The sequence below is a fragment of the Carcharhinus amblyrhynchos genome, chromosome 5 (assembly GCF_965287045.1).
Source record: "Carcharhinus amblyrhynchos chromosome 5, sCarAmb.v2.hapA, whole genome shotgun sequence".
In the NCBI taxonomy this organism is placed as follows: Eukaryota; Metazoa; Chordata; class Chondrichthyes; order Carcharhiniformes; family Carcharhinidae; genus Carcharhinus; species Carcharhinus amblyrhynchos.
In genome coordinates this window covers 6543426-6558471 of record NC_137328.1, presented here as the reverse complement: position 1 = coordinate 6558471, position 15046 = coordinate 6543426, and the positions used below count along the sequence as shown (strand labels likewise).

The following is a 15046-nucleotide window of genomic DNA, read 5'->3' as shown; positions in this document are numbered from 1 at the left end:
TGATTACCTTAGTTGAATAAGGTTCCTAATGAGCCTGATTGCCTCCTCACCGTTCTGGCCTTCCTGGGTTCCGAACACCCCTCCAAATTGGCCAGCAGGTCCAAGTACAGTCACACCAGCCAGTGCTGGTACATTCAGGCACCCTGTCTCCCAGCCTCTACTCCTGACCCCGCTCTTTTTAATCTACTGTGTGAGTTACCCTGAGGCTGCTTCAGAAGCGGGGTGAGGTGAGTAGCCAAGATGCGTTGGAGTGGAATCCAAGACAAGACTACGATGTGGGAAGGGAGGGGAGGATAGAGGGAGAAGAAAAGGGGAGGGAGGATGTTTGAGTGGAGGAGAAACATTGGCACTGAGCCAATGGGTCATATTCCTGATTAACTAAAAGTTATCAGAGTCGGCAGAATTCTTTTTTTATAATTCCTTCGAGGGCATGGGCATCGCTGGCTGGCCAGCTTTTATTGCCCATTCGCAATTGCCCGAGGGCAGTTGAGAGTCAACCACATTGCTGTGGCTCTGGAGTCACATGTAGGCCAGACCGGGTGAGGACGGCAGATTTCCTTCCCTAAAGGACATTAGTGAGCCAGATGGGTTTTACTGACGATCGACAATGGTTTCATGGTCATCAGTTGATTCTTAATTCTAGATTAATTTATTGAATTCAAATTCCCTCATCCTCCATGGCGAGATTTGAACCCGGGTCCCCAAAACATCAGCTGAGTTTCTGGATTCAATAGTCTAACGATAATACCACTGGGTCATTGCCTCCCTTTGTTGGGTTGAGGCCACAGTAGATCAGCCACAGCGGAGCAGGCTTGAGGAGCCGAATGGCCTCCTTCTGTTACTAATTTGCGCATTTGTAATTAGTGGCCAGGCTGTTAAGCCCTTGTAACCTGAGAAATTTTCCAATTGATAATCCTTTAATGAAAGCACTTCAAGGACCTGCCAAGTTTATTTTCAGGGAAGTATCCGGATGCCATAGGACCACGATTGTACAGGAAGAGGAGGTGCCTCCTTTAAATGGGGAACAAACAACAACTGCGTGCAAATTTCCTGTCGCTGCTCCATCCAGGGGCAAATTGCTCTTTGTTATATTTACCTAAATTGTTAGAAAGTCGAGCTTTTGGCACTGCGGGTTAGGGCCACTGGTAACTAACACACTGAACGATGTGCTGAGGAAGGGGGTTGAGATAATGGACAGTGAGGAAACTCCAGAGTTAGGTTATACATCCCAGGGGGAATATCCCAGATTCAGCAAAAGGAAGTTTTGGACCAGGTAAGGACGGCAGATTTCCTTCACTAAAGGATATTGATGAACCAGGTGGGTTTTCACAACAAGCGACAATGGTTTCGTGGAACTCCCCTCAGAAGAGATGTGGCAGCTGCTCACATCCTGATCCCACCATAACTTTCTGCGTTAGCTCAGTCTATGAAGGGGTTAAAAATGATTAGCTAAAGCTGCTTGCGACAAAGCAGAAGGCATTAATTTAACACATATGGACAGAGGGGACCACGCTAATGCTGATGACATTGCAGCCATGTTTCAGAAAAAGGCATCATCTTTTTCCATTTTTCTGCTTCCCGATCATTTCTCAGACTAACCGTAAAACAGACAATAGTTATCCAAAGTCAAACATTTTCTTTAAATGAGTAACTTAGATGAACGAGATAGACCTAGGAGATCAGCGAGGCAGTCAGACCTTCAGGATTGTAGGAGGGTCAAGATCTGATATCCTTCCCCCTCAAGCTGACACAAGGGACAGAATTTTACAACCCCCTTGTGGTGGGGGAGGGGGCGGGGGGGTGCATAAGATGCAGTGAACCATTCAAAAATTAATTGTCATTGATGGAACCATAAAATTCCACCCACAGACAGCAGAAATCTGCACTTTATATTCTTGAGTGCGTGTATAAAAAGCTGGTTCTCATTTATTTAAATATCCTACTTTTATCTTCTAAGTGGATTTGAAGTTCTTGTCTACTTTTAAGTAAATGCGTACCTTATATATAGATGACTTAGTTTATCTTGCATTCACTCTGTAACATTCAAAGCATTCTTACAATACAATCCTAAACTATTATTAAGTTTTTGATTTGATTTATTATTGCCACATGTGTTAGTACATAGTGAAAAGTATTGTTTCTTGCGTGCTACACAGACAAAGCAAAACTTTCATACAGAAGGAAAGGAGAGGGTGCAGAATGTAGTGTCACAGTGATAGCTAGGGTGCAGAGAAAGATCAACTTAATGTGAGGTGGGTCCATTCAAGATTCTTAAGGCAGCAGGGAAGAAGCTGTTCTTGAGTCGGTTGGTACGTGACCTCAGAGTTTTGTATCTTTCTCCCAACAGAAGAGGGTGGAAAAGGGAATGTCCGGGGTGCGTGGGATCCTTAATTATGCTGGCTGCTTTTCCAAGCCAGCAGGAAGTGCAGACAGATGGATGGGAGGCTGGTTTGCGTGATGGATTGGGCTACATTCACGACCTTTTGTAGTTTCCAAGTAAGTAACCATTTTAAAAAGTTGCAAGCTCATTCGGTAAATCTCAAGAAGGCCAACTCTTCCTGGGTTCCATAATAGTGAATACTAAGTTTTGGGAGAGATATTTTTTGCTATAATATCCCTGTGCTGTGTAGCTTTTATCTTGAGATATCTGACTACTCTTGGGAGAGAGGACATTTATATCTAAAGACCAAGTCCGTTAAGCTCTTACGATGAATGAAAATCTTCTTTAGCTGAGAATTTAAACTGACAATAAGTAAGATTGAATAACTTTATCTTGCCAGGGGTAAAAATAGAAGAACCCTAACACCTCCAGCCTCACAACCCTCCGGGATCTTTGGCCTTTTGTACCTCTTCCAGGAGATGGATATATTTCTAATAAAAAAGAGGATAAAGGGATATGGGGAACAGGTGGATTTGAGACCTGAGAGTGTCATAGGTCAGTATTTCACTGGCAGGCGAGGCTCACTGCATTCTCCATCTTCTGGGCCTCAGGCGAGTGAGGTGGCAAAACTCCAGCAATAGAGTCATCGAGGTTTACTGCATGGAAATAGGCCCTCCAGCCCAACTTGTCCACGCCGCCCAGTGTTTTACCACTAAGCTACTCCCAATTGCCCGCATTTGGCCCACATCCCTTTATACCCAACTTACCAACGTAACTGCCTAAATGTTGTGTGAAGAAATTGCCCCTCTGGACCTTTCTATTTCTCTCCCCTCTCACCTTAAACCTATGCCCTCTAGTTTTAGGCTTCCCTACCTTGGAGAAATGATAAGATCATCCCTAAGCCTCCTACGCTTCAGGGAAAAAAGTCCCAGTCTATCCAGCCTCTCCTTATAACTCAAACCATCAAGTCCCGGTAGCATCCTAGTAAATCTTTTCCACACTCTTTCAAGTTTAAAAAAGAGATCAGCCATGATCTGATTAATGACGGAGTGAACTCGAAGGCTGATTTTGCCTACTTTAGCTCCTAGTTCCCATGTTTCTATTTCAACTGCTCCACTATCAGAGGCCATATCTTCAATATCCTGATAAGGAGAGGCTGGATAGACTGGGACTTCTTTCTCTGGAGTGTAGGGGGCTGAAAGGTGATCTTATGGAGGTCTATAAAATAACGAGGGGCATAGATCAGCTAGGTAGTCAATATCTTTTCCCAGAGATAGGGGAGTCTAAAACTAGAGGGCATAGATTTAAGGTGAGAGGGGAGAGATACAAAAAGGTCCAAAAGGGCAATTTTTTCACATTGAGGTTGATGAGTATTTGGAACAAGCTGCCAGAGGCAGTAATAGAGATGGATACAATTGTGTCTTTAAAAAGCATTTAGACAGTTACATGGGTAAGATGGGTATAGAGGGATACGGGCCAAATGCAGGCAACTGGGACTAGCTTTGTGGTAAAAACTGGGCAGCATGGACAAGTTGGGCCGAAGGGCCTGTTTCCACGCTGTAAATCTCTAAGCTCGGACTGAATTACCCTCGATAAACCTCTCCACCTCTTTAATTCTCTTTCTTCTTTTAAGATGCTCTTTAAAATTGACCTCACCAGTCCCTAATATCTCCTCACATGGCTCATTGTCAAGGTCGGTTGTTATTTTCTCACCGTGAAGTGATTTGGCCATTTTACTGAGCGAAGTACAAATTATTGTTGAGATGGTGCATGTTGTTAGTTGTAAGGAAGCCATTACATGACAAAACTTACCGCTAAAATGGAGGCTTCCCCCTCAGCCTTGCTGGATGTTTGCATGCTGTGCAGATTGGGTGGACACTCAGTGAGGTCTCCTTCCAGTTTTCCAAACTGCTCAATAAGCTAATTTTGCACCAACAATGACCAGGAGACTTCCTCCTAGGCTCATATTTGGTAGTCAGAATTTTGGTTTGCCTGTCCATTGGATCTGATTTTATCTTCTAATTCCTTTCAGATGAAAGATTTCCCTCAGGATGTGACAACCCTTTGGGAAGGCCGCATTTACTGCCTGTCTCTACTTACCCTGAAACTTCTAAACCAGCATCGTCCATTTTTTAAAAATCCTTTCTTGGGGTTTGGGTGTCACTGGCTTTATCCAATTTATTGCCCATCTCTCTATCTACCCCAGTGTTTCCCACATTTAGTTATTTATTAGTGTCACAAGTAGGCTTACATCAACACTGCAATGAAGTTACTGTGAAAATCCCTTGGTCGCCACACTCCGGCACCTGTTAGGGTACACTGAGGGAGAATTTAGCACAGCCAATGCACCCTAACCAGCACATGTTTTGGATTGTGGGAGGAAACTGGATCACCCAGAAGAAACCCATGGAGACACAGGGAGAACAGGGAGATCTGCACAGACAGTGACCCAAGCCGGGAATCGAACCTAGGTCCCTAGCGCTGTGCAGCAGCAGTGCTAACCACTGTGCAGCCCATTTCCCATGTTAATGTTTTTTTTGTCATGTAATAACTTCCTTATATTTAACAACATGGACCATATCAACAACAACTGGTACTTGGGTCACTGTCTGTGCAGACTCTACACATTCTCCCTCCTGAGGGAAATCTTTCATCTGAAAGGAATTAGAAGATAAAATCAGATCCAATGGACAGGCAGACCGAAATTCTGACTACCAAATATGAGCCTAGGAGGAAGTCTCCTGGTATGGATTACGCTGGAATAGTTTAGGTTAGAGGGTCATTAGATTGGTTCCACTGGTCGGCACAACATCGAGGGCTGAAGGGCCTGTACTGCGCTGTAATGTTCTTTGTTCTATGGTCAGTGTTGGTGCTAAATTAGCTTATAAACAAAATGACCACATCACTTTGCAGGGGGAAAGATAACAACCAATCCTCTCAGGGAGGCATATTAGGAGATAACAGGGACGGTGACCTAAAGCTTATTCACGAGGTCGATTTTAAGGAGCATGTTAAAAGGAGAGAGAGATTTAAAGAGGTGGGGAGGTTTAGCGAGGGTAATTCAGTCAGAGCTTAGAGGTTTTAAGGCCTGAAAATTGCCTTGAGAATTTAAGACTAATGGGGTTAATAGTGTAGACATAGAGAAGGTGTTTCCACGTCTGGAAGAGCCAAATTCAGGACCGTAAATATAAAATAGTCTCTAATAAATTCAGTGGAAACGTCTTTACCCCGAGAGTGGCGAGAATGTGGAACTAATTACCTCAGGGAGGTGTTGAGGTCCGCGGTATAGGTGCATTAAAGGGAGAGCCGGCCAAACATATCAAATAAACCTGTTGGACTTTAACCTGGTGTTGTGAGACTTCTTACTAAACATATGAAGGTCAGGCTGGTAGAGTGAGGTGGAGCGGTGTGGATAAAGGTTCGTGTGGAATTTAAGCACTAGCCTGTTCCTGTGCCCAATACTTTATAACACAGGTTTATAATTTGGGTACGACTCCCACGCTCACTCAGACAGCCCAGGGTGGTTAACGTCTGAATCCCGGAGACTGTGTAGGTCTGTCTCTGAGGGAAGGTGATAAATTAATAGCCATTAGAATGAATTAGTGCCAACTATGAGGTAAGTTTTTAATGAATCTGCCAACACAATGGAAAAACCGCTCACACGCTCCATTCGCAGATAATCCTTAGCAGCTGTTAAACTCCATTCCACCCCTCCACCGAGGAGATAAACAATGACCCCCCCCCACCCCACCCCACTCCCGCCCACCCCCCGCCTCCCCACATTGCTTACAACAAACAGGATTATTTTCCGAGTGAATCTTGACTGTGTTAACCAATCAGAGTAAGGCTGCTGGGGGCAGGAAATTTTTTCAGGGAATTTTTAAAAACTTCCCAGCCGCTTTTTCGGAACAGCAATTAAACCCCAAACATCCTGACCTCCCCCCCCCCACCCCAACCCCCCCCCCCCCCGGGCTCAGGCCCAGTGTCTGACCACCCCCCCCCCACCCCCCCCCGGGCTCAGGCCCAGTGTCTGACCCCCCCCCCAGCTCAGGCCCAGTGTCTGACCCCCCGGGCTCAGGCCCACTGTCTGACCCCCCCCACCCCGGCTCAGGCCCAGTGTCTGACTCCCCCACCCCGGGCTCAGGCCCAGTGTCTGACCCCCCCCACCCCAGCTCAGGCCCAGTGTCTGACCCCCCCCCCACCCCGGCTCAGGCCCAGTGTCTGACCCCCCCCCCCCCACCCCGGGGCTCAGGCCCAGTGTCTGACCCCCCCCCCCCCGGGCTCAGGCCCAGTGTCTGACCCCCCCCTGGCTCAGGCCCAGTGTCTGACCCCCCCCCCACCCCGGCTCAGGCCCAGTGTCTGACCCCCTCCCCCCACCCCGGCTCAGGCCCAGTGTCTGACCCCCCCCCCCCCACCCCGGCTCAGGCCCAGTGTCTGACCCCCACCCCCCCCCCCCACCCCCCCACCCCCGGGCTCAGGCCCAGTGACACCACCACGCCCCCACCCACCCCCCTCCCCTTCACTTCAGGCCAGTTTCTGACGCCCTCACATGGAACAGAATCTGACCCCTTGGGTGGTAAGGTTAGGCTACTAACCTGGGGAAACTCGGTGACATGGTGATGCAGTGGTCAGCACTGCTGCCTCACAGCACCAGGGGCCTGGATTCGATTCCCGGCTTGGGTAACTGTCTGTGCAGAGTCTGCACGTTCTCCCCGTGTCTGCGTGGGTTTCCTGAGTGCTCTGGTTTCCTCCCACAGTCTGAAAGACATGCTGGTTAGCTGCTTTGGCCGTGCTAAATTCCTCCTTATTGTCAGGGGGACGAGCTAGGCTAAAATGCATGGAGTTATGGGGATAGAGCCTGGGTGGGATTGTGGTTGGTACAGATTTGATGGGCTGAATGGCCTCCTTCTGCAATGTAGGGATTCTATTCCAACCTGTAGGTATTGCTCATCCATGTAATACACCCAGGGTGGCACGGTGGTTAGCACTGCGCCAGGGACCCAGGTTCGATTCCCACCTCGGGTCACTGTCTGTGTGGAGTCTGCACATTCTCCCCGTGTCTGCGTGGGTTTCCTCCCACATTCTGAAAGACGCGCGGGTTAGGCGCATTGACCCGAATGGGTGCCAGAATGTCTCAAATGGGGGATTTTCACAGTAACTTCATTGCGGTGTTAGTGTCAGACTAATAAATAAACTGTATCCAGAAAAGAGTTAAAATAAGACAGGAAGGAGGCGATTCCTGACTTACCCACGATGCTGAGTGTAGCGGTGGCTTTAGCCGTGGTGCTCCTCTCGTTGTGTTTGTTTGTGGTCAGACAGGTGAAGAGTGATGGCCGAGTAACGTACACACGCAGCCTGGATTCCACTAACTCTCCCTTTATGCGATTCTCCACCAGGACCCTGGGAACCTGCGGAAATCACAGATCAGAAACCAGGTTCACACAACCCAGTTTGCCCAACACAAAAACACCAGGATCGGAAGCTGGGTGCGCACGAGTTTGCTGATGGAGCCATTCCCCGGAAAACAAGGATTGGGTGAAAAACATCACCAAACTCGTGGTAACAGGATTTTATTTTCTAACGAGGGGGCCACGCGAGTTCAGACGGGTTTGCGATGTAGGGTTTTACAGATGATTTAACCAGGGAGCTGCTGAGATCAACTTTAATCACATACACCTGGGAGATCCTAATTACTAACAGCACCAGACAGGGCAAATCGAGAAGCAGTCCTTTTAACCACCCAACAAGTAAAACAAACTCAAATTAACTGAGGGACAAATTAAGAGGGGCAGCTCCCCCCCCGCCCCCCCCACAAAAAGGAAGGCAGGACGGCCCAAACAGAAACCAAAGTCCCAAGGAAACTTAAAACGTTAGATCAAAATGTGACCATAAGGGTCTATAACACACACCAGCCCCTGCGGTGCCCAGCGGGCACGGAAGGCGTCGACTGCACCCACGGACACCGCGTGCTCCCTCTCCAGGGACACCTGGCTGCGAACGTAGCCGCAGTAGAGGGGCAGGCAGTCGGGACGGACGGCCCTCCCCCCACAACCGATCGCCTGCTGCCTGGACCTATTGATGGCGCGTCTCACCAGGCCCAGGAGCAGGTTCACGAGGAGGCCGGCGTCCCGATACACCCCTCTCCGCACCAGGTGGCAAATTGAGAAGCAGCTAGCTGGACAGGAAGGTATTTCTCTTCCTCCTGGGTTCTGTTATTTTCATCCCTCAAAACAAAACGGGCTGACTTCTGAGAGTGCTCACAAAACCACTTAGAGGGAGGAAGGGGAGGAATTCTCTTTCTGCCTCTGAATACACCCTCTTGGGGGAAAAGTGCATGGGACTCTGAGGTAAATTTAATGTTTATTTGTTAGTGTCACAAGTTGGCTTACATTAACACCGAAATGAAGTTACTGTGAAAATCCCCTCGTTGCCACGCTCCGGTGCCTGTTCGGGTACACTGAGGGAGAACTTAGCACGGCCAATGCACCCTGACCAGCACGTCTTTCCAACTGTGGGAGGAAACCGGAGCACCCGGAGGAAACCCACGCAGACACGGGGAGATGTACTGACACCACACAGATAGCGACCCGTGCTAGGAATTTAACATTAAAAAACCCACAGCGTAGAAAGAGGCCATTTGGCCCATTGAGTCTGCACCGACCACATTCCCATCCAGGCCCTAATCCCATACCCCTACATATTTATCTGCTAATCGCTCTAACATACGCATCTCAGAACATTAAGGGGCAATTTTAGCACAGCCAATCAACCTAACTCGCACATATTTGGACTGTGGGAGGAAACCGGAGCACCCAGAGGAAACCCATGCAGACACGAGGAGAATGTGCAAACTCCACACAGACAGTGACCCAAACTGGGAATCGAACCCAGGTGCCTGGAGCTGTGAAGCAGCAGTGCTAACCACTGTGCTACCGTGCCGCCCAAAATCCCTGGCGCTGTAAGGCAGTGATGCTAACCACTGTGCCACCATGCAGATGGACGGCAGCGATTGAACAACAGTGAAACAAGGCGTTGAGGAGGATAACGGATTGTTCAAAGGGAAAGAGGTGATGGATGGGAAGGGTTCATTAGGTGTAGTGTTTTGAAAATTGCAAAATTCATCATGTCCATTTGAAGCTTTCATACACACATGTACCAGCAGAGGGAGTCTACCAGGAAGAGAGAAAAATGGATCCATGTTTAATGGTTTGGGCAGTTCTAATTCTAAATGTCTTCAGCTAAATATAGAACTGTTTCTGTCCCAAAAACTTCACAGTGGGAGGGGTTGTTGGCAAAGGTGAATAGTCACTGGGCATCAAGGGCCATAATATCCAGGTTTTCCACTAGCGCATTTGGGGAATACACCAAGCATGGGCTGGAGAATCTCTCTGAGAGATTCCTAGGTAAGGGCTTCTCTGAGCATTGTCTGGAAATGCTAACTTCCCAGGACAATCATGCCTCATTGGGAAAGTGATTTAAGTTGCTCTCTCTGGATGCTCCCACCAGTTTTACTCTGACAGTTACTCTGAAAGAGTCAGAAGAAAATAAAACTTCAGAAAAACTATGTTAGAGACCCAGGCTGAGCCTGGCATAGGACGCTACCCACGCCTAAACCCTTGAGGAACACCCTCGCACCCCAACCGGCCGGAGGCACCCTCGCACCCCAACCCGCCGGGGGCACCCTCGCACCCCCTCAGCTAAGCACCCTTCCACCCTGATCTTCCTCACAGCACAACATGCACCTGTTTCCCATTCCTAACCCTACCCCTGACATGCCCCTCCGACACGTACAACATTCTCCCCGACCTGAACAACAGACTGACAGACCTGAATGATGTGGACACCCCCAACATGAGTGATGACGCCACCCCCCCCCCCCCCAACGGGCTAACTGTCTCTGAGCCCCCACAATTCCTTTTTGAAAGCTGCTATAACATCTGTACCCACCTCTCTACATTATTTCCCACTGCAGACACCTTGATGGCAACGCATAACACTAACCCAACCATGACACCCATGGCACTGGGAATGGTATCATTTCATTCTCATTTTCTGCTTGCTGTATGAACTTGCTTCCTGAATGGGTTCATGAAATTTACAAATCGCTGGCATTTTTTAATTTGTTCGTGGGACGTGGACATCGCTGGCAGTTGTTCCCCATCCTTAATCGCCCTCGAGCGCAGTTGAGACTCAGCCACACTGCTGTGGATCTGGAGTCACATGTAGGCAGGTATGGGCAGCACAGTAGCACAGTGGTTAGCACTGCTGCTTCACAGCTCCAGGGTCCTGGGTTCGATTCCCGGCTCAGGTCACTGTCTGTGTGGAGTTTGCACATTCTCCTCGTGTCTGCGTGGGTTTCCTACGGGTACTCTGGTTTCCTCCCTCAGCCCAAAGATGTGCGGGTTAGGTTGATTGGCCATGCTAAGAAATTGCCCCTTAGAGTCCAGGGATGTGTAGATTAGAGGGATTAGTGGGTATAATATGTAGGGATGTGGGGGTGGGATAGTGTTCGGTGCAGACTCGATGGGCCGAAGGGCCTCTTTCTGCACTGTAGGGTTTCTATGATTCTAGGCCAGACATGGTAAGGACGGCAGATTTCCTTCCCAAATGGGACATTAGTGAACCAGATGGGTTTTATTGACAATGGTTTCGTGGTCACGGTGATGGAGACCAGCTTTATATGTAGAAACGCACACTCACAGCTTTTCCGTTCTCTAGCCACTTGATTGTGGGAATGGGAAAGCCTGTTGCCTTGCACTGTAGGATCACCTCGGACCCAAAGCTGACATTCTGCGATGTCGGAGCCTTCACAATCCTGGCCGGGACTGGGAAGAAACAAAAGGGAAACAGAGAATGCCATCAGTGTTAAAAATCTGTCACGCAGACAACAACTTTCGCCGCCTCATTATTCTGCAGAGCGCTTAATTTTATTACATTCTGTATCTTTAGGAAAGGAAGAATTTGCATTTATATAGTGCCTTTCCTGACCTCAGGATGCCCTACACACGAAACATAGAAGACAGGAGCAGGAGGAGGCCATTTGGCCCTTCGAGCCTGCTCCACCATTCATTACGATCATGGCTGATTCTCCAACTCCTGGAGGGTAGCTGCTTTACTAATATAGGAAACACAGCAGCTAATTTGTGCATAGCAAGATCCCACAAGCAGCAATGATCCGATAAGGTGCCTTTTTAAAAAAATGTATACATAAATCAGAGCTGGAAATACTCAGCAGGTCTGGCAGCATCTGTGGAGAGAGAAGCAGAGTTAGCGTTTTATGTTCAATATGACTTTTCTTCAGAATATTCCGGAATAAATGACAAGTTCGATTTGAAATGTTAACTGTGTGGGCAGAATTTGAGCTGCTGCAGTCCATGAGGTGTAGGGAGGGGGTCCCAGGAGTTTGATACAGTGACAGTGAAGAAACAGCGATTATATTTCCAAGTCAGGATGGTGAGTGGCTTGGAGGAGAGCTTGCACTTGGGGGTGTTCCCATGCGTCTGCTGCTTTTGATCTTCTGGCTGGTAAAGATCACATGTTTGGTAAGTCCTGTCAAAGAACCGTAGAATCCTACAGTGCAGAAGGAGGCCATTTGGCCCATCTGCACCAACCACAATTCCACCCAGGCCCTACATCCGTAACCCCAGGCATTCACCCGAGCTAGTCCCCTGACATTAATAGGCAATTTAACATGGCCAATCCGCCTAACCTGCACATCTTTGGACTGTGGGAGGAAACTGTAGCACCTGGAGGAAACCCATGCAGACACGGGGAGAATGTGCAAACTCCACATGACCCAAGCCGGGATTTGAACCCGGTTCCTGGCGCTGGGAGGCAGCGTTGCTAGCCGCTGTGCCACTGTGCCGCTCCAGAGCCTCGGTGAGTCACTGCAGTACATTATGTTGAGGGCACAGATGGCAGCCACTGCGTAGCATTAGCAGAGGGAATGGATGTAGAAGATGGTCATTGGGATGCCAATCAAGCAGGTTGCTTTCTGCTGGATGGTGTCGAGCTTTCTGAAGGTTGTTCGAGCAGCACTCAACCAGTTCACACTTTGCATCCCTTACTCCCAGAGTTCTGAACTTATTTTAAAACTATTTTTTAACCTGTAGCTGACCGAGGTTAACCCTGTGTGTGCTAAAAGCTGTGCCACTCCCTTCTAAAAACAGATCTTTGTTCATTTAGCTCCACATACATATTTGCCCTCAACTGGCATTTTCAGAATGACAATCAAAAGTGGACTTTCTCGTAAGGCCTGACCTATGAATGAACACAATACCATCTCCCTTAAAGAGTCGTCGCGGTTAAGAACTAATAATGAAAATTAATAACGAAACCTTTGAAGGTTAATAACAAAAGGTTTGAAGCACTCTCACTATTTCCCAATCCATTGATAATGGGAATCGAGTGGCAGTGAGATAGCGGCCGTGCTGAGTTCCACACTCCTGCCTTTTTCATTATCCTGTAATTCTCCTGTAAACTATACTCCTTATACCCCTATGACCGTGAGGCCAAACTCCCCTCCAATTCGATTTTCAAGTTTGCTGATAACACTGCGGTAGTGGGTCGGATATCAAACAGACAGGTTTCAGGAATGAGACAGAGAATCTGGTGAACTGGTGCAGCAACAATAATCTCTCCCTCAATGTCAACAAAACGAAAGAGATTGTCATCGACTTCAGGAAGCCTAGAGGAGAATGTACCTCTGTCTACATCAATGGGGGCGAAGTAGAAAGGGTCGAGAGCTTCAAGTTTTTAGGTGTCCAGATCACCAACGACCTGTCCTGCTCCTCCCTGTGCCGACACTATAGTTAAGAAAGCCCCACCAACGCCTCTACCCTTCCAAAAGACTAAGGAAATTTGGCATGTCAGCTACGACTCTCTCCGACTTTTACAGATCACCATATAAAGCATTCTTTCTGATTGTGTCACAGCTTGGTACGGCTCCTGCTATGCCCAAAACCACAAGGAACTACAAAAGAATGTAGCCCAATCCATCACGCAAACCAGCCTCCCATCCATTGACTCTGTCTACACCTCCTGCTGCCTTGGCAAAGCAGCCAGAATAATTAAGGACCCCACGCACCCCAGACATTCTCTCTTCCATCTTCTTCCGTCAGGAAAAAGTTACAGAAGTCTGAGGTCACGTACCAACTGACTCGAGAACAGCTTCTTCCCTGCTGCTGTCAGACTTTTGAATGGATCTACCTCGCATTAAGTTGATCTTTCTCTACACCCTCGCTATGACTGTAACACATAAGAACATAAGAAATAGGAGCAGGAGTAGGCCATCTAGCCCTTCGAGCCTCCCCCGCCATTCAATAAGATCATGGCTGATCTGTCGTGGCTCAGTTCCACTTTCCCGCCCTCTCCCCATAACCCTTAATCCCCTCTCTTATCAAAAACCCATCAACCCGCTTCTTAAAAATATTTAGCGAGGCAGCCTCCACCACTTCAACGGGCAGAGAATTCCAGAGATTCACCACCCTTTGAGTGAAGAAGTTCCTCCTCAACTCCGTTCTAAACCGCGCCCCCCTTTTATCTTGAGGCTGTGCCCCCTAGTCCTACTGTCCTTTCTGAGCGGGAAGAGTCTCTCCACCTCTATCCTATCCATCCCATTCATCATCTTATACGTCTCAATGAGATCTCCCCTCATTCTTCTAAACTCTAACGAGTACAAGCCTAGTTTATTCAACCTCTCCTCATAGCTCAACCCCCTCAACTCCGGTATCAGCCTAGTAAACCTCCTCTGCACTCCCTCCAAGGCCAAAATATCTTTGCGCAGGTGCGGCGCCCAAAACTGCACACAGTACTCCAGCTGCAGCCTCACCAATGCCCTATACAGCTGCACGACAGTCTGCACTCTCTCATTCACCTCTCTATGAATGGTATGCTTTTCTGTATAGCACACAAGAAACAATACTTTTCACTGTGTGCTAATACATGTGACAATTGTAAATCAAATCAAATTCCCTTCTAAAATTGGCTCTGGAATATTAGCTCCACCTTTGCAGATCCAGCATTCCTGATGCTGAGAACTCACGAGTAGAAAGGGACTTCTGCATCTTCTCCACAGATGTTTCGCCAACGGTTTTAAATCTTTAGCATCTGTTTAACATCGAAATATAGAAGATAGGAACAGGAGGAGGCTATTCAGCCCTTCAAGCCTGCTTTGCCATTCATTACAATCATGGCTGATCATCTAACTCTACAGCTTAACCCTGCTTTCTCCCCTTAACCTTTCCCTTAAAAGAGGCCAACATCTCCCCTTAACTTTTGATCCCATTCGCCCCAAGTGCTATATCCAGTCGCCTCTTGAATACAATGCAATGTTTTGGCATCAACCACTTCCTGTGGTAAGAATTCCACAGGCTCACCACTCTCTGGGTGAAGAAATGTCTCCTCACCTCCATCCTAAATGGCCTACCCTGAATCCTCAGACTGTGACCCCTGGTCCTGGATACTCCCAACACCGCAGAAATCCTTCTTGCGTCTACCCTGTCTAATCCTGCTAGAATTTTATGAGTTTCTATGAGATCCTCCGTCATTTGTCTGAACTCCAGTGAAAACGATCCTAACCTAGGGCAAACGTGACACCTTTTGTGAATCTTTGCATAAAGAACCTCCTTGTTATGCAAACATTGAAGGTCCAAGGGTTCTTGCACT

General features: G+C 48.1%; 1 protein-coding gene across 1 annotated transcript in view; it reads right to left on the bottom strand.

Annotated features, from left to right (window-relative positions):
- The window catches only part of musk (muscle, skeletal, receptor tyrosine kinase), a 137388-nt gene that overhangs the window by 90143 nt on the left and 32199 nt on the right, over positions 1 to 15046 (bottom strand). The window contains exons 6-7 of the mRNA XM_080189607.1: positions 11081 to 11205; positions 7629 to 7788 (exon numbers count right to left, since the gene is read on the bottom strand). Coding sequence (XP_080045733.1) covers positions 7629 to 7788; positions 11081 to 11205 — 285 coding nt within the window. The remainder of the gene's footprint in view (positions 1 to 7628; positions 7789 to 11080; positions 11206 to 15046) is intronic.